We start from the raw sequence: 17,696 nt of genomic DNA on the forward strand, positions 1-17,696 counted from the left end.
AAGGATTGACACAGTGAGAGCAGGGCCAGGAGAGCCGGCTCTCCTGGAAGCCAAGGAAAGCACTGGGGTTTTATGAATAATAGTGCTACCCAGAGTGTATGTGCCGGTTGCTGCCCAGAAGTCTGGCAAGATAAAGGGAGGAAAGACACCACTGGATGTAGATCTGAGAATTCACTGGTGATGTGAGCAAGGCCAGTTGAGAGCAGGAGTGAGATATATGCCAGACTGCAGCGGGGTGGTAGCTAGAGGAAGCCCTGGGATCCAGGTTTGCTTTTACCAGATGGAAGGATGTGAGCTTGTTTATACGCTAAGAGGAAAAAAATCAATCAAGTAGAAGATACAGGAGACAGGATAATTGATGGGGGGGGGGGTTATGTGCCAGGATGGGGGGAGGAGAGATAGGATCCTATTAATGAGTTAGCCTTGGCTGGGAGAAGGGACCAAGACTAGAAGGAAGGATGGGTGGTGTCAGTATAGTTTATTATAGAAGCTTGAAGATGTCTTGCTCAATGAACTCTACCTTCTCTGGGTGACAGAGCAAAAGCAGTAGAGGGTGGAGGTTCAAGGAATTTTGTTAATGTTGGACAAGGCTTGTTAATATTAGACTGGAAAGAATGGGCTAGTTGATAAAGGCCCAGATGGGAACCACAGGAATGCATAGCCTGTAGTTTTACAAGATCCTGCTTCCTAGCTATGTGACCTTGAGCAAGTTGTTTGACTTCATTGCACCTCAATTTCTTCATCTGTAAGATGGGAATAAGTAAAACAGAGCTGTGGAAATAAATGAAGTTAATTCATGAAAAGTGAATGCTGGGGTTGGCGCTGTGGCACAGCGGGTTAACACCCTGGCCTGAAGCACCGGCATCCCATGTGGGCGCTGGTTCAAGACCCAGCCGCTCCACTTCTGATCCAGCTCTCTGCTATGGCCTGGGAAAGCAGTGGAAGATGGCTCAGATCCTTGGGCCCCTGCACCCATGTGAGAGACCTGGAAGAAGCTCCTGGCTCCTGGCTTGGGATTGGCGCAGCTCCGGCCATTGCGGCCACCTGGGGAGTGAAGCAGCAGATGGAAGACCTCTCTCTCTCCCCCCCCCCTCCTCCTCTGTGTATCTCTGACTTTCAAATAAATAAATTTTAAAAAAAAGAAAAGTGATTACTGAGCACATAATAAATACTTAATGGAAATTAGCACTTTAGGTTTATTTTTTAAATAAATTACTATTATTTTTGACAAACTGTAATTGTACATATTTATGGGACACAATGTGAGATTTTAAAAAATATTTATTTATTTATTTGAAAGGCAGAGTTACAGAGAGAGACAGAGAGAGCAAGCGAGATCTTCCATCCACTGGTTCATTCCCCAAATGGCTGCAACTGCCAGAGCTCGGCTGATCCTGGGGGGATCCAAAGCCAGGAACCAGGAGCTTCTTCCAGGTCTCCCACATGGGTGCAGGGTACCAAGGACTTGGGCCATTTTCTGCTGCTTTCCCAGGCACATTAGCAGGGAGCTAGATCGGAAGTGGAGCAGCTGGGACTCGAACTGGTGCCAGTATGGGATGCTGGCATTGCAGGCAGCGACTTTACCCACTAAGCCAGAGTGCTGGCCCCACACCGTGAGGTTTTGATACATCTATACAATGAGGCATGAGATTAAAATATTTATCACCTCCCTTACCTATCATTTTTCATTGCGAAACATTTGAAATTTACTCTCTTGAATTATTATGAATATATAATACATTGTTTCTGATGTGTAGTCCCCCTGCTATGCAGATCTCAACAGATCTCAAAGCCTGTTCCTCAGGGCTGGTGCTGTGGCCTAGAGGGTTAAGCCCCTGCCTGCAACGCTAGCATGCCATGCTAACATGGGTACTGATTGAAGTCCTGGCTGCTCTACTGCTGATCAAACTCCTTGCTAATGGCCTAGGAAAGCATCAGAAGAGGGCCCAAGTTGGGTGCCTGCACTCATATGGGAGATCTGGAAGAGGATTCTGGCTCCTGGCTTCAACCTGGCCCAACCCCTGCTATTATAGCCACTTGGGGAGTGAACCAGCTGATGGAAGATATCTCCCCCACCCTGTAACTCTGCCTTTCAAATAAATAAATACATCTTTAAAAAAAGCCTGTTCCTCTTGTCTATTCCCTTTGGTCAGCATCTCCCCATCCACTGAGCCTCTGGTAACAATTGTTCTACTCTCAACTCTAGATTTCCATGATGATTAGTTATTTCAATTTCTTCTGTGATGTTCATCAACTGAAGCTTAGAAGAAGATAATAGCTTGATCCAAATTTAATGTGTTATTGGATGAGAGATTCAAGTGGTTGAACATGGAATCAGAGATGGAGAGCGAAGGAGGAAAAGGAGAGCAAATATAGGGGTCATGTCTGGCATGGAGTAGATAGTCCAGAAATATTTGTTGATTAAAGAATGGAGATTCTGTGAGGGCAAACCATAGGATCCTAGGAATGTAACTCCTGGAAAAGCAGGCAATTCTTTCCAGAAAGGGGAGCTGCATTTACAGGTGAGACCAAGTTTGCTGAAATGCAGTCAACGCAAAAGGAGGTGAAGAAGTTACAGGCCACCCTGCCATCAGCCTAACTACTGGAAAGGGGCAACCTACTAGGACATTGGTGAAGTAGGGACTAGCAGGCAGGGTAGTGACTCGAAGCTACCCACTTCTGTTCCTACAGGTAGTACAGCTCAGAAAACACTAGGATGAAGCAGTTGATTATTAACTTGACCATGGAGGAGCAGGGTTTTCTTGAAGCTAGGAGAGCAGTGAAGCTCCTTTAGAATTTGTAAAGAGCCATGAAAAGTGAAGTCAGGGCTCTGCTGATTCCTAGACATGGAAAGGGTGGGTGAGCTCTGCTCATCCGGTATGCCCACCCCCTCACTTTGGCTTATCCCAGTGCCTGGGCTGCTACCTTTCCCTGTCTTGCCATATCACTACTTAGTACCAGCTATATTATGGGCTCCAGGCTGGGGCCCCTGCAAGCTAATGGGCTGCCATCCGTCACAGTGAGAGTCCTGCTCTCACATTTCCTGGGCCTGGAAAATGAAGTCAGGGCTTGCTGTCCTTCACATACCCAGTGTTGCCACCCTTACATGAGACAGGGTATAGCATCTGGGAGAGACCCCTGGCCTAGGCAACAGGAGCTCCATAGGTTCTAGTCCTGGGTCTGGCATTGCCTCTTTGTGTGATCTTGAGCAAGTTGCCTCCTTTCTGTGGGTCTCAGTTTCTGCATCTGTACCAAAGCTGTTCTGCGTATCTTGCAGAGCTGTTCTAAGAAGTAAATGAAATGAGTGTGCAAATAATTTGTAAGCAGTACAATGCACTGTGCACACAAGACCACAAGATAGGGGTTAAATCAATGCTGCCAGATGAATGTGATCTCCATACACTCAGCAAATCTTTCCTGTGACTATGCATGTCCTGTTCTAAGAACTGAAATCTTAAAATCCAAAAGACCAAGATATTCACTGCCCTCCTCGGTTTAGTCACCGCCTCTTTTCAAATGCACTGACCTCAAACCAAATGGAACTGCTTATCCACACTGCCATCCATTTTCTCACTTCTATGCCTTTGCTTACTGAGTTCCCTCTACTAATATCTTCTTTGCTTCCCCTCTGCTAACATTATTTCCACCATTCAAAGCCAAGATCGAATACCACCTCCTCCATTAGGCTTTCTATCATGTTAGCATCTGAAAGGAATCTCGCCTGTTTCTGGAGTTCCACTGACCATTTTATACTTTGGATCTAGCCTTGTGGGGGCGGGAGGGGGGACCCCTCTCTGAATAGAGTAAAATAATTTTCCCATTGCAAGACAGAGTACAAACCAATAGGTGACGTGTGCATAACCAAAAACCCAGGCTCATGGCAATGTCAGAAAGGAAGACAGGGAGGTGTTTAGTTCTCTTGGTACTGCTGTAACAAAATACCTTAGACTGGGTAATTTATAAACAACAGAAGTTATTGCTCACAGTTCTGGAGGCTGGGAAGTTCGATTAAGGTGCCAGTATATTTAGTGTGTGACAAGGATGCATTCCTCATAGATGCTGCCTGCTATGTATCCTCATGTGGTGGAAGGGGAAAAGGGAGCTCCCTAGAGCCTCCTTTTTTTTTTTTTTTTGACAGGCAGAGTGGATAGTGAGAGAGAGAGACAGAGAGAAAGGTCTTCCTTTTGCCACTGGTTCACCTTCCAATGGCCGCCACGGCTGGTGTGCTGCGGCCGGCGCACCGCGCTGATCCGATGGCAAGAGCCAGGTGCTTCTCCTGGTCTCCCATGGGGTGCAGGGCCCAAGCACTTGGGCCATCCTCCACTGCCTTCCCGGTCCACAGCAGAGAGCTGGCCTGGAAGAGGGGCAACCGGGAAAGAATCCAGCCAGCGCCCCAACCGGGACTAGAACCCGGTGTGCTGGCGCTGCTAGGTGGAGGATTAGCCTAGTGAGCCGCGGCGCTGGCCTAGAGCCTCCTTTTTTGGGATTTGTTTTATTTATTTGAAAGACAGAGTTACAGAGAGAAGTAGAGATGGAGAGAGAGGTCTTCCATCTGCTGGTTCACTCCACAAATGGCTGCAACGGCTGGAACTGAGACGATCTGAAGCCAAGCCAGGAGCCAGGAGCTTCTTCCTGGTCTCCCACATGAGTGCAGAGTCCCAAGGACTTGGGCCATCTTTTGCTGCTTTCTCAGGCTATAGCAGAGAGCCAGATTGAAAGTGGAGCAGCCAGGACTTGAACTGGCTCCCATATGAGTTGCCAGTGGTGCAGGCTGGAGCTTTAACCCGCTGTGCCACAGAGCCAATCCCTAGAGCCTCTTCTTTAAGAGGCTAAGTCTGTTCATGAGGGTAGAGCCCTTATGACGTCATCACTTCCCAAGGCCTCACCCCTTAATACTGTTATTATGTTGGGAGTTATGTTGGGGATTATGTTGCAACATCACAAGTTTTGGGAGACACCAATGTTTAGAGCACAGTAGGATGGATGTAGGGAGGAGTGGGCAAGGAAGAAAGAGGAAAGAGGAGTCAGGAATAAACAGGGAAAAAGGGAGAAAGGAGGGAGGGAGGGGGCCTTATTCATTAGATACTGTTAGCACTCAGCTTTCGTGAAAGCTGGTTGCTGTGCTGGAGAGTGGGGTGTGAGGAGACTGGGATCGTACCTGCAGTCGATGCCAACAAGGAACTAATGGTCAAGGGGTAGATGTCATTCCAGGAACAGGAACATCACCTTTACTTCCTTCTCACACACTTCCAGGGAGATTAACCTTGGAAACTGGACCCTCAGGATTTGAGGTGATCCATTCCAAACCCTAGCCCATAGTATGGATGGGAGTGGTGAGGCCTGAGGGGTTAAGGCATCAGGTCCTGCAGTTGTCTCTGCCCACTAGCAGCATAGGCAACTGGAAAAAGAACAACTTGGAGTAGTCTGGAGCGCTGTGCTGCCAATAGTATGCACACTTAACTTTGTCAGGTTCTCAGTCTCCTCATCTAGAAAATGGGGCTGGGAGTTTCAGCCTTCCCTCATTGCCTAAAATAGGCACACCCATAACTCTGAAATGCCCAGAGTGTCCAAGCGCTCTCATGAGTCGGTGTCGCAGATGCCCTAGGGGAAGTCACCCTGAATAGGCCCCTCTTGAAGGATGTGCTTTCCTGGGGAGGCCTATGGTAGATGGGGCTGCTGAGCTTGACTCCTCATCCTCAAGAGCCCTGACTAAGGGGAGAGTGAGCAGGGCCAGTGGAGGGTCCTGGACAAACTACTCCTCAGGAGCTCAGACTGAACGGAAGCTAGAAGACAGCCCTGGGTGGCTCCCCTGAAGCCCCCTGTCTGTGCTTGCTGCCCGGGCTTTCAGGTCTCATGATCCTTGGAGATAAGGGGTCGCACTGCCCCCACAGTGCCTGTGAATGAAAGTCTGGAAGGAGGACTGAGCAGGGCAGGAGCACGGAGATGGATGCGGTTTTCTCCCCTTCCTTCCTAAAGCCTCTCCAGCAATAGTAGCTAGGGAGCAGTGAGAGGGGAAGATAAGTCAGTTTATGTTCCCATGCCCTGCACCCTGTCCCCAGGATGGGGGAGGGGAGGGGAGGAGACATGATGTAAAGGATGCCAAGGCAGTTTCCTGGAGGACCCTAAACATCCGAAGTGCTTCCTGGGTCCAGATTATCTGGGCTCTCCATCTCTACACCTTCATCTTGTGTCCCCTCCTCTGCTCATTGACATCCCCAGCCACAGTGGGAAAAACACACGAAGGTGCCTGTGGAACGATGATGATGTAGCAAAATGAAGGTGTCTGGATTTGCTGGACATCTGTGCTGCTCCAGGGTTTGTTTGCCGCCTTCCTCTTCTCTTTTCCATATCTTAGTGTCTGACCCCTTCAGGCTGTATTTCTCAGGCTCCTGGATCAACTGTCTGGCTAGGTTCAACCAGTGAGAAGCATTGGAGGGAAAGCAAGACAAATGGAGGAGCCTACATACTCAGCCTTTGCCTTCTCTTCCTCGGGCAGTGGCTCTGCTGTATCTCGTCTATGGAGCCTGCTACCAAGAGATCTCCAATTCCCCTGTGTGATTCCAGCTCAGGTCACAGCAACTCCTCCCTCAATTTGTTATCCCCCGCCCCCCATTCTGCCCTGTACTATAAAGGACAGCTGACCCTTATAGGCTTTCCCAGGCCCTCATATTAGTTGACTTCTGGTTTCCCCAATGAGAGAGAACTATTGGAAGCCAGGAAAGAGGGAAAGGAGAGGGCATGTCTTTCTTCTGGTTTGGGCAGCAGGTCATGTGTGTGGCTCTAGCTCCCATGGACAGGCTTGTGGTTCCATTTCCCATCAGGTTACTCTTATCTCTGAACTGTAGGACTACCTCCTTCCTTACCCCTCCAGCCTAGGAGTGCTTCCTGCTGTTGCTAATCTCTGGGTTATCCGCCAATCATCTATGTAGTCAATTTCTTTCCTGTATTAAATTCCTTGCCATAACTATTTGGGATTTTGTTTTCTCAGTTGTATCTTGACTATGAACTGGTGAAAAATGCAGCTTGTGATACAAGAGTGGATTGGAAGCTCTTAGGTCACCTGACTCAAAGTACTAAAGGGGGGCTGGCACTGTGGCGTAGCAGGTAAAGCCGCCACCTGCAGTGTTGGCATCCAATATGGGTGCCGGTTCGAGTCCCAGCTGCTCCACTTCCAATCCAGCTCTCTGCTATGGCCTGGGAAAGCAGTGGGAGATGGCCTAAGTTCTTGGGCCCCTGCACCCACGTGGGATACCCGGAAGAGGCTCCTGGCTCCTAGTTTTGGATCGGCGAAGCACCGGCTATTGCAGCCAATTGGGGAGTGAACCAGTGGATGGAAGACCTCTCTCTCTCTCTCTCTCTCTCTCTCTCTCTCTGCCTCTCCTTATCTCTCTGTGTAACCAAAGTAAATAAACAAATCTTTAAAAAAAGTACTAAAGGACACAGAGACAGTATCTGAAAAGGTGCTTTGTAGTAGACTGAGAAGTGAAGGGAGGTCCAGGGCTGGGCAAGTTGATTCTACCTTTCCCCCCACTTGGATTATTCAGGAATTTGCTTCCAGGACCACACAAGCTCCAAACTCCATAGAGGATTTTGGTGGGGAGGGTATAGGCCATTGGGTTAATCTTCTCTTTTGCTCTCTCAGTGGCCAAGACTCCTGTGCCTGTCAGATGCCAGGCTGTTACCTGGCATCTTTCCCTATAACCACCCAAGCCCCTTACTTCATGCCCCGCCATCCCACACATGACAGACACAGTAAGCACCAGGGCATATTTTGTTGAGGACTTTATTGTGGAGGATAATTCAGGAGAGCATGTCCAGGTGAGTGGATGGAGCTGTTGTGCTCTCCAGCTACCTGGGCCCCCAGGTGGTTTTTGGAGTCGTCTTCATGTTCGGGGCGAAATACAAGATTACAGTTGGTGTTTGAGGTAGCTAATCAACATGGGGGGAATATCCAGCTGGTCGATGGCTTGTGGCTGGCCAGCCTGGCGCAGGGCTCTGCGGATAACTAAACGGGCCTGGGATAGCAGCGACTGTGGATAGGCTACAGCAGGGAGAAACAGGTCATGAGGAGCAATTCTAAGCATAATTCTCCCACTCAAGCCTACATGCATCCTGCCTTAATGCCTTCTCCTTTCCTTTCCAAGAAATGTTTCCCACCCTGTCCCTCAATGCAGAGTACCAATAGGGTCCCACTGAAGCCAGGAGAGGGCATGCTCAGGGACACAAAACAGTGATTGGCAAAACTAGGACCAGAACTTGGTCTAGTGCTAACCATCCCCCCTCCCACCTCATCTTGGTGATCCTTTCCCTAACATGGAATCTGTAACCTCTTCTCTACTCCGTACCCAGGAGACAGAGAAAGATGGAGTTTTCTCCAGTTCAATCCAGAGGATTGGCTTGAATGGTGACTTGGGGCCTTGGAACCTCCAAGCCAGAAGGCCCACCAGGCTTAGGTTACCCGCCACTCACCTCGGGCCTGTAGCAGCAATGCAACACCTTTATCATTTTGTGATGTTGTGTCCAGGGGTAGAGATGGAAGGTAGATGTTAGCACCAAAATCAATTAACAGCTGGATGTACTCTGGCTCACAATTATGGTGGAGGCAGATTTCGAGGAGACTGCGGGGCCGTGGAACGCGAGCCAATAGGCCCTGGTCAGTGCAGTTGTAGTCAGGGTCTGCCCCGTGGAGCAAAAGCAGGCGGAAACAGTCGAGGTGTCCATAGACTGCAGCTAAGTAGAGAGGGCCAGAACATGAAGCTATGTTTGATGCCCAGACTGGTAGTTTAGCTTTGACATTGGCCTCAGCACCATGACCTAGGAGCTCCTGCAGGATAGCAACAGCGCCATCACGGGCAGCTGTAAGGACAGGAGAACAATTATTGTAGATGCTACCACCAGGACAGGCACCAGCTTCCAAAAGCACCCGCACACAGTCCAGATGGCCATGACTGACAGCAGTGAAAAGTGGTGTCTGTGCCTTGACGTCCAAGCTGTCAACATCAGCGCCATGTGCCAAGAGGACCCGCAAACAGCTCAAGTGGCCATAAGAAGCAGCCAGGCGCAAAGGTGTTCCAGGAACGCCCCAACCACTCCTGCTGTTAATAAAACGTTTGTAACGCTCCTGGCGCAAAAGCTGGTCCAAGGTGTAAGAGTCGTTGTCGTATACTGCTTGATTGAGAGCCTGCTTCTCCCCCATGTCGGTGTCCTCCTCCTCCTTATCGGGCTGCAGGAGGGAGAAAATCTTGGTGATGTCCATGAGGTTCATTTTGGCTGATTGGAAGAGGACTATTCTCATTATGAGCAGGGAGGGAATGCCAAATCTGTCAATGACAAAAAACAGGGGAAGAGACTGAAGGTCCCTATCAAAAGCCTGCAATGCCAGACTCCACTTGAATTTTTTGCTCTATGCCCTTTCTAATCTGGCTACTCACACTGTGGGTCTCCTGCTTCTCTCTCCCACTGCCACTGTCTTATTTTAGACCCCAAGTCAGGCCATTTCCTAGCCTGTTCCCATTCTGTTTGCCCCTCAGACTACTACTACTGGGAAGTCTTCCCTCATCTCCAACCCCCCCTCCCCCCAGCTCAGGGGTTCCAAAGGAGCACAACTAGACTTCAGCTATGAAATTTCACACCACATTTTCACTTATCTGTGCTCCTTTACTATGTAAACTCCAGGGCTGAGACCTTGTATCCATCTTGTATTCTTCCACTCCGAGTAGGGCCAACATCTTGGCTGGAGATTTGCTAAATGCATATTTCTGAATTCAGAATTTGTGTGTTAATGAGGTGATGTGGTCCAGCAGTTGCTAGGCCAACAGATTGGTGCTTTGTGGTGTGAAGCTGTCATTCCTGCACCTTCTGATATCAGTTTCTTTTTTTTTTTTTTAATCTTTTATTTAATGAATATAAATTTCCAAAGTACGACTCATGGGTTACAATGGCTTCCCCCCCCATACCGTCCCTCCCACCCACAACCCTCCCCTTTCCCACTCCCTCTCCCCTTCCATTCACATCAGGATTCATTTTCGATTATCTTAATATACAGAAGATCAGCTTAGTATCCCTTAAGTAAGTATTTCAACAGTTTGCTCCCACACAGAAACATAAAGTGAAAAATAATAGATGATTTTTTTTAAATGATGATGAAATCAGATCAGACCTATTGTCATGTTTAATCCCAGTGAGAGTCAAGTTGGGAATTGATAATTTCTTTCTTTTTTTTTTTTTTTTTTTAACAGAAGATCAGTTTAGTGTACATTAAGTAAAGATTTCAGTCGTTTGCACCCCCATAGAAACACAAAGTGAAATATACTGTTTGAGTACTCGTTATAGCATTAAGCCTCAGTGTACAGCACGTTAAGGACCGAGATCCTACATGAGGAGTAAGTGCACAGTGACTCCTGTTGTTGACTTTACCAATTGACACTCCTGTTTATGGCATCAGTAATCTCCCTATGCACCAGTTATGAGTTTCCAAGGCTATGGAAGCCCCTTGAGTTCTCCGACTCTTATCTTGTTTAGACACGGTCATAGTCAAAGTGGAGGTTCTCTCCTCCCTTCAGAGAAAGGCACCTCCCTCTTTGAAGACCTGTTCTTTCCACTGGGATCTCACTCACAGAGATCTTTTTGCCAGAGTGTCTTGGCTTTCCATGCCTGAAATACTCTCATGGGCTTTTCAGCCAGATCCGAGTGCCTTTAGGGCTGATTCTGAGGCCAGAGTGCTATTTAGGACATCCGCCATTCTATGAGTCTGCTGAGTATCTCACTTCCCATGTTGGATCACTCTCCCCTTTATTTATTCTATCGGTTGGTGTTAGCAGATACTAGACTTGTTTATGTGCTCCCTTTGACTCTTAGTCCTTTCATTATGATCAATTGTGAACTGAAATTGATCACTTGGAGTAGTGAGATGGCATTGGCACATGCCACCTTGATGGGATTGAATTGGAATCCCCTGGTATGTTTCCAACTCTACCAATTGGGGCAAGTCATCCCGAGCATGCCCCAAATTATACATCTCTTCCCTCTCTTATTCCCACTCTTATGTTTAACAGGGATCACATTTCAGTTAATTTTCAACACTTAAGAATAACTGTGTGATAATTACAGAATTAAACCAGTCATATTAAGTAGAACAGACAAAAAAAAATACTATGAGAGATAATGTATTAAGTTGTCCATTAGCAGTCAGGGCTATGCTGTGATATCAGTTTCTTGACTCCACCTCTCAGTCTTTTAGATGAAATTCAATGTATGCACAGCCATTTGTCTCTGACCAAATATGCCCCTCCCAAACTTTCTGTAACATCCCACTGGGCCCCACATTTCAGGAACAGAGATGCTCAAGAAATGGGTGTTGAATGGAATTTACTGATTAAATACAGAGGTGGTATTACAAAGAACTCCCATCCAGTAAAATGAAGGCAAACAGATGACTGGTAACAGTTGTTTCCAGGGCAAGGTCTCCGCTCTACTGACAACTGCTTTCTCCCTCAGGACTATTTCTTTCCAGGAGTCCCTTTGATTGCCAGCACCTCCTCAGATCCTACTACTTTCCCATCCCCCCGGCTCAATATTTTTCCCTTCCTCTCTGCCCAACCCAGCTTAAAGCCTTTCCTTAACTCTGTACTATTCTCTTTCCATACTCCTTTGGCCCTATACAATCACCCATGGCCCAGTCACTGACTCATCCTAACCCCTGACCTTATGAGTTCTTTCCTAGTGCTCCAAAATCAAGCTTACCCACCTGAGTTTTTAAATGTCCTCAAAGCGAGCTGGTAGGTTTTTCAGAGCTCGTCTTCCTATTCTCCCATACCCTGCAGCCAAGGTCTCAGGTCCTCACATCTCCTTTTATTCACTGCCCAACTCCACCCCTCTTTATTAACCTAGGACCTCAGGTACCCACCTCATAGAAAAAAAATTGTGAAGTAGATGGGTGGGGTCACCCTCAACTTGAGGCCTCTCCCCACCTGTCAGCATCAGCTCCATATATGGTCTTACTATTTATTCATTCTTGGGATACTGTCAGAAGACTAGACCTTTGGAATTCAAGCAGACCTAGGTTTGCAACTGAGCACTTCCAGGTCCTCTTCCTTTCTTTGGGAATCAGTTTCCTCATCTAAAGACAAAAACAATAGCCCCTGCCTCACAGGGCTGTTAGAAGGAAGAGAGCTACCATGTATCAGATCTTCAGAGGTGTTGTCTACTGGGTACTTTCCTCTCTCCTATTCACATCCCCACCCCTTGTAGTCTTGCTGCACCCATCCTCCACCACACACTTCGTAAGCTCTTAAATAGGTCAACCTTGTGGCTAAACCCAGTGGATGTTTCTCATATCCTCCCTTCTCTGACTTTTCTGGGACACCTGTCCCTACTGACCATTCCTTCCTACAGACTCCTCCCTCTGCTTCCTGGCCATCACACTCCTGATTTTTTCTTCCTTCTGTTCTTCCCCAGAATATTTCTGTTCTCTTTCCTCTCCCCGCCACTCTCTTCTCTCCAATCCCGTAACTTTAGCTTTCACCTTTACTCTACTGATTTCAAGCCTATTCCTCCAAGTCCCCTGACTTTCTATTCAGCTCCAAGCATGTATCAATGGAGTTTCCTCAGGCATTTCAAAGTGAACACTATCACACCACCACTACCACCACTGCCACAGCCACCGAACTTGATCCATATTCTGTCTACCTGGTCAACCAAACCAAAAGTTCACGACTCATCTCAGTCCTCTTACCTCTTTGTCCTACTCCCGTCCAATCCCATTACGTCCTATGTATTTTACCTCCTAGAGACCTCTCTAGGACATCTGTCCTCCTCACGGCTCATATCCATTGCCAATCTAGATCTCCACCATCATTTGCCTCAATGGTTGTAGTAATCTCCTAAGAACTTTCCCTTTTAAATATTTTCTCCACATTATGACTAAAGTGATAATTTATAACTACAAATTTGTCCTATACCAATCTTCCAGGTGCTTTTTTTTTAAGAAAGACTTTTATTTTAAAGAAAGATCTATTTCCTTATTTGAAAGGCAGAGTGACAGAGAGGGAGGGAGGGAAAGAGAGAGGGAGGGAGAGAGAGAGAGAGAGAGAGAGATATCTTCTAGCCACTGGATTATTCCTCTACTTTTCTCAATGACTGGGGCTGGGCCAAGACAAAGTGAGGAGACAGAAACTCCAACCAGGTCTCCCAGGTATGTGGCAGGGCCATCTTCCATTGCTTCCCCAGGCACATTAGCATGCACCTGGATCAGAAGGGGAGCAGCAAGAACTTGAACCAACACTTTGATATGGTATGCCAACTTTGCAGATGGTGGCTTAACCCAATGTGCCACAACACTGGCCCCCGATACTGTTTTAAATCCCTTAAATGTTTCTCTTTCTTTGGCATATGACCTAAAGACCTTAGCCCAACTCATGGGTCCTTCATGAACAGATCTTGGCCAAAGTCTCCAGCCTCCCTTCCAACTTCCTTCTCTACTTATACCCTGAGATCCAGTGATTAGTAAAGAAAATGATGACTCTCCATAAATATCAGACTTGTTTCTTTTACATTCAATTGCTTCTGTTGAATTAGTTCCTCCAGAATCTGTGCTGTGATAGCACTACAGCAGTCATCACAGTATGTTGTAGCTCCTTCTAGAGGAGTCTTTTTGGCTCCCACTGCAGATGGAGAGACCATATGGGAGAGTGGTAAAACATGAGTCTGAATTCTGCTTCAATCCCAGCTCTACCACTTAGCAGCTATATGATCTAGAGCAGGTCACTTAACCACTCTGTGTCCATTTCTTCATCTGTAAAGAGAAGATAATTGGCCGGCGCCGCGGCTCACTAGGCTAATCCTCCGCCTTGCGGCGCCGGCACACCAGGTTCTAGTCCTGGTCAGGGCGTCGGATTCTGTCCCGATTGCCCCTCTTCCAGGCCAGCTCTCTGCTGTGGCCCGGGAGTGCAGTGGAGGATGGCCCAAGTGCTTGGGCCCTGCACCCCATGGGAGACCAGGATAAGTACCTGGCTCTTGCCATCGGATCAGCGCGGTGCGCAGGCCGCAGTGCGCCGGCCACGGCGGCCATTGGAGGGTGAACCAACAGCAAAAGGAAGACCTTTCTCTCTGTCTCTCTCTCTCACTATCCACTCTGCCTGTCAAAAAAAAAAAAAAAAAAAAAAAAAAGAGAGAGAGAGAGAATTGTACCTGCCTTGGAGGATTGTTGTTAGGATTAAATGAATTAGTACACAATATACATAGTAAGTTCTTTTTTTTTTTAAAAAAAGATTTATTTAGTTAGTTGAAAGGTAGACTGAGACAGGAAAAGACAGAGAGAGAGAAAAGAAAATCTTCTATCTATTGGTTCACTCCCCAAATGGCCACAATGGCTGGAGCTTGGCCAGGCCAAACCCAGAAGCCTAGAACACTGTCTGGGTCTTCTACGTAGGTATCAGGGGCCCAAATACTTGGGCCATCCTCCTCTGCTTTCTCAGGTGCATTAGCAGGAAGGTGGGTCAGAAGCTGAGCAGCTGGGACTCAAACCGGCACCCATATGGGATGCCGGCACTGCATACGGTATGAACCACAATGACAACCTCATGTAGTGAGTTCTTAGAATAGTGCCTGAATGTAGTTTTCAATAATTGTTTTGCTATTATCATGATGATCACTTAGATCTCCAATTTCTGTGACTATTGCTCCTTACTTAATGTCCTAGAAATTCAGAACTGGAATGGACCTTATAGAATATTTATTTCATTTCTTTGGTGGCAGTCATTGTGGAACATTGGGTTAAGCTTCTGCTTGGGGCACCTGTATCCCATACTTGGCTGCCTGGGATTGAGTCCTGGTTCCACTTCCAACCCAGCTCCCTAGTAGTAATGCAACCCTGGGAGGAAGCAGGTAATGATTCAAATATTTGGGTCCTTACCAGTCATGTGGGAGATCCAGGTGGAGTTCCTGGCTCCCAGCTTAGGCCTGGCCCAATCCTGTCTGTTGCAGGCATTTGGAGAGTGAACCAGTGGACGGAAGATCTCTCTTTTTGTCTTTCAAGTAGATTAAGATAGTTTTCTCAATTTAGGTGTAAGGAAACCAAGGTTCAGATGGGTGCAAGAACTTTCCTAAGGTCACATGGTTGTTATTATCAGTTATTTCACTGCCAAAGACCAGAACACACTTACAATCTTGCACTTTTTAAAGCTATTTGATATAGTGGGTTAGGTAAGATTATCCCCACTTTTTGAATGGTGGAAACTGAGGCTGGGGAAGGTAAAGGATTTATAAGGTGCCTTATATCAAAGCAATAGCACAGCCAGAAATGGAATCCAGGTTTCCTTGCTCCACATCCTGTTCTTTCTATTGCAACATGAACCACAGACACACGCCCCTCCCCCTTGCCTCAAGCAGCGTCACATTGCAGCTCCCAGGATCCTCGGGTTTTGAATATCACGCTGAATTCCAGGGACTTTGGTTAGTGGGAGACTTCTTTACAAGTAATTTCTTCTGACAGTTCGTGGTCATTCCTTGCTTACTATTTTACTGGGGGGACAGAGGCCTGGGGAGATGAAAAGGGCAGGGAGTGGTGGAGGGAATGCTGAACTGCTCACCAAGGTCATAGCATGAGGCCACAGCAGGGCCTGTATAAAGGGCCTCCAGAGGGAGAGCAAGCTGCGGCGGCATGCTGGTGTTGCCACTTAAGTGAGTTGTGCCTCCGTTAGATAAGCACAAGAATACTCAGCTAGTCTACTGTCTGACCTTCACCTTGCTGTGGTTTGTTAGAGTTACACACTCTGTGTAAAAAGCCACTTCCAAAAATGCAGGACTTTTAAACTTCTGTGTCACATTAGCCCCTATAGCAAACTGGTGAGGTCTGTGGACCCCTTTCAGAATGGTTTTCAGAACATAAAATAAAGTACATAGGATAAAAGGAAACCAATTGTATGGATATATTACTCTTAATATATTTTTGAAACTGCACGATACCATAATTGATGTTCTTGTTGATTAACACATTAAATAACAAGACCTACTAATAATTTCTGAGTGGCCATGAATATAAATGGCATTGCAATATCTCTGCCCCAGTTGCAATATGATCTGAAATCTCTGCGATTTCTTCTGGTGGCCAAGTTACAGGAACTGGTACTAGCATTGTCATTTACTGCCTGCATTCATCCTTGAGAGAAATGGCAAATTTCAAGTTAGAGGTTACGGTGGAAAAAGGATAATTTTTTTGCTTATGCAGGTCTCTAGTCCCCTTGATTTCTAGTTCAGGCCCTCTTGGGGGTCTGGGAATCCAGGTTAGGAACTCCTACAGGAGAGTGTCTGGTTTCCATGGGACCTAGAACTCTCCTTCAGGTATTAGTAGACTATTTTAAAGCCTCACTTTCCTCATCCCACACTGAGGAGCTCTGTCCTTACGCCCACTCGGCTGACCCACACACACAGATTCACAAACACCACACAGGGGCACAACCCATTAACCTTCACCTCACTGCAGTGTATAATTGCAATTGTCTTCAAGAAGTAGGTGACTATCCACAAGGGCCTAGGCAGACACACCCTCTCGGGACTGCAGTAAGCTGGCATCCACCCCCTTCTCTCCCACCTGCCGGCTTTTCTGGCCACCTCCCAAGCACCCCCAGGTCCCAGATTCAGCAGGAACAGCCTACGAAGGGTGGTGGCCACAGGTCCGTGGGCTGCCAGGACTCACGCCTTTCCGCCAGACAACACTGAGTCCTAGGCTCCAGGTACTCACGGTGCTTCAGCCTGAGGCCGTGCTGAACCAGGTTCAGTGCCCTGGCCCCTGTGCGAAGCCCTCGGGCCCTTGGTGGCTCTTCGGCTGGGAGCCCCTGCTGCCCCACGCTGGAGCAGGCAGGGCCCTCAGTTCCCACTGTTCACTCCGCAGAAAGGCAAGGCGACAGCCTTTAGGCTGACTTGGTCCAGGGGGCTAATTTTAGGCTACCCTCCACTCCCCCCCCTTCCCTGGGCCGTGTTATCTTACCAGTGCCATTCTGGGAGTGATCCCAGAGACAGAGAGAAGGGGGGCCGCCTGTGGGGAAGTCCTGGAAGGACTGACTGACAGATAGACAGGTGCCTGGCGAGGCTGAGGCTATGGCTCCCAGAATGTCCTTGTATATCCCTCCCACCACTCAAATGGGTGCCAAGGTGAGGCCCCTGAGCTGTTGGTACTCCAACTCCTGGCTAAGGGGTTCTTGAAGGCCCAGCCTCACCTAGCACACCTTTCCTCTGGGCTGGGGCCTCTTAGTCTCTCTGGATTTCCTTTTTCCCTTCTTGAGGGCCCAGCAACTCACTCCCTTCCCAGAGGACAGAGGCAGATTGGGAAGGAGAAGCCTCTGTGCTGGGACATGCTCCCACTCAGCTTTTCTGAAGCTGAAGAAGGCCCTGAACATTTGTGAAGACCTTCGCAGTCCCCTAGCCCACCTAGGCTCAGCCTAAAGAAAATGCCCACAGCCTCCCAGTCTGCTCACCACTAAGGCATCCCCGCCAGATTAATGTGTGTAGCACTGGGAACTCTGTCAAGAGCTCAGCTCTTAAGAGTATCATTTGATGTCCCTGGATGCCTTCAAATGGGAGAAGTGGTAGGGAAATACCTTTGGAAATACGTGATCTTTTTTAGATGTCACACAAAAATAAACTGGGAGCTGGCATCCTACTTTCTTCTGGAAGGAGAGGCCTGCCCACCATGAAGTTTA

General features: G+C 47.8%; 1 protein-coding gene across 2 annotated transcripts; it reads right to left on the reverse strand.

Annotated features, from left to right (window-relative positions):
* Positions 1–7,769: 7,769 nt before the first annotated feature.
* On the reverse strand, positions 7,770–16,956 carry ASB12 (ankyrin repeat and SOCS box containing 12). 2 transcript variants are annotated; one of them, XM_008272711.4, is made up of 3 exons: positions 16,739–16,956; positions 8,470–9,320; positions 7,770–8,041 (listed from the first exon to the last, which is right to left on the reverse strand). In XM_008272711.4, the coding sequence occupies exons 2-3, from the start codon at positions 9,293–9,295 to the stop codon at positions 7,908–7,910; spliced, it is 960 nt and encodes a 319-aa protein (XP_008270933.2). In that variant the 5' UTR covers positions 9,296–9,320; positions 16,739–16,956; the 3' UTR covers positions 7,770–7,907. The 2 variants fall into 2 exon arrangements, with proteins under 2 accessions (XP_008270933.2, XP_008270934.2); XM_008272712.4 differs by lacking the exon at positions 16,739–16,956 and adding an exon at positions 11,747–14,173.
* Between the last annotated feature and the right edge of the window lie 740 nt (positions 16,957–17,696).

The sequence above is a fragment of the Oryctolagus cuniculus genome, chromosome X (assembly GCF_964237555.1).
Source record: "Oryctolagus cuniculus chromosome X, mOryCun1.1, whole genome shotgun sequence".
NCBI classification, from domain to species: Eukaryota; Metazoa; Chordata; class Mammalia; order Lagomorpha; family Leporidae; genus Oryctolagus; species Oryctolagus cuniculus.

Excerpts from the sequence above, each read along its gene's own strand:
- ASB12 (XM_008272711.4), bottom strand. The coding sequence starts at position 9,295 with ATGAGAATAGTCCTCTTCCAATCAGCCAAAATGAACCTCATGGACATC. Across the intron at positions 8,042-8,469 it reads ATTGCTGCTACAGGCCCGAG|CCTATCCACAGTCGCTGCTA; the intron begins GTGAGTGGCGGG and ends TCCCTGCTGTAG.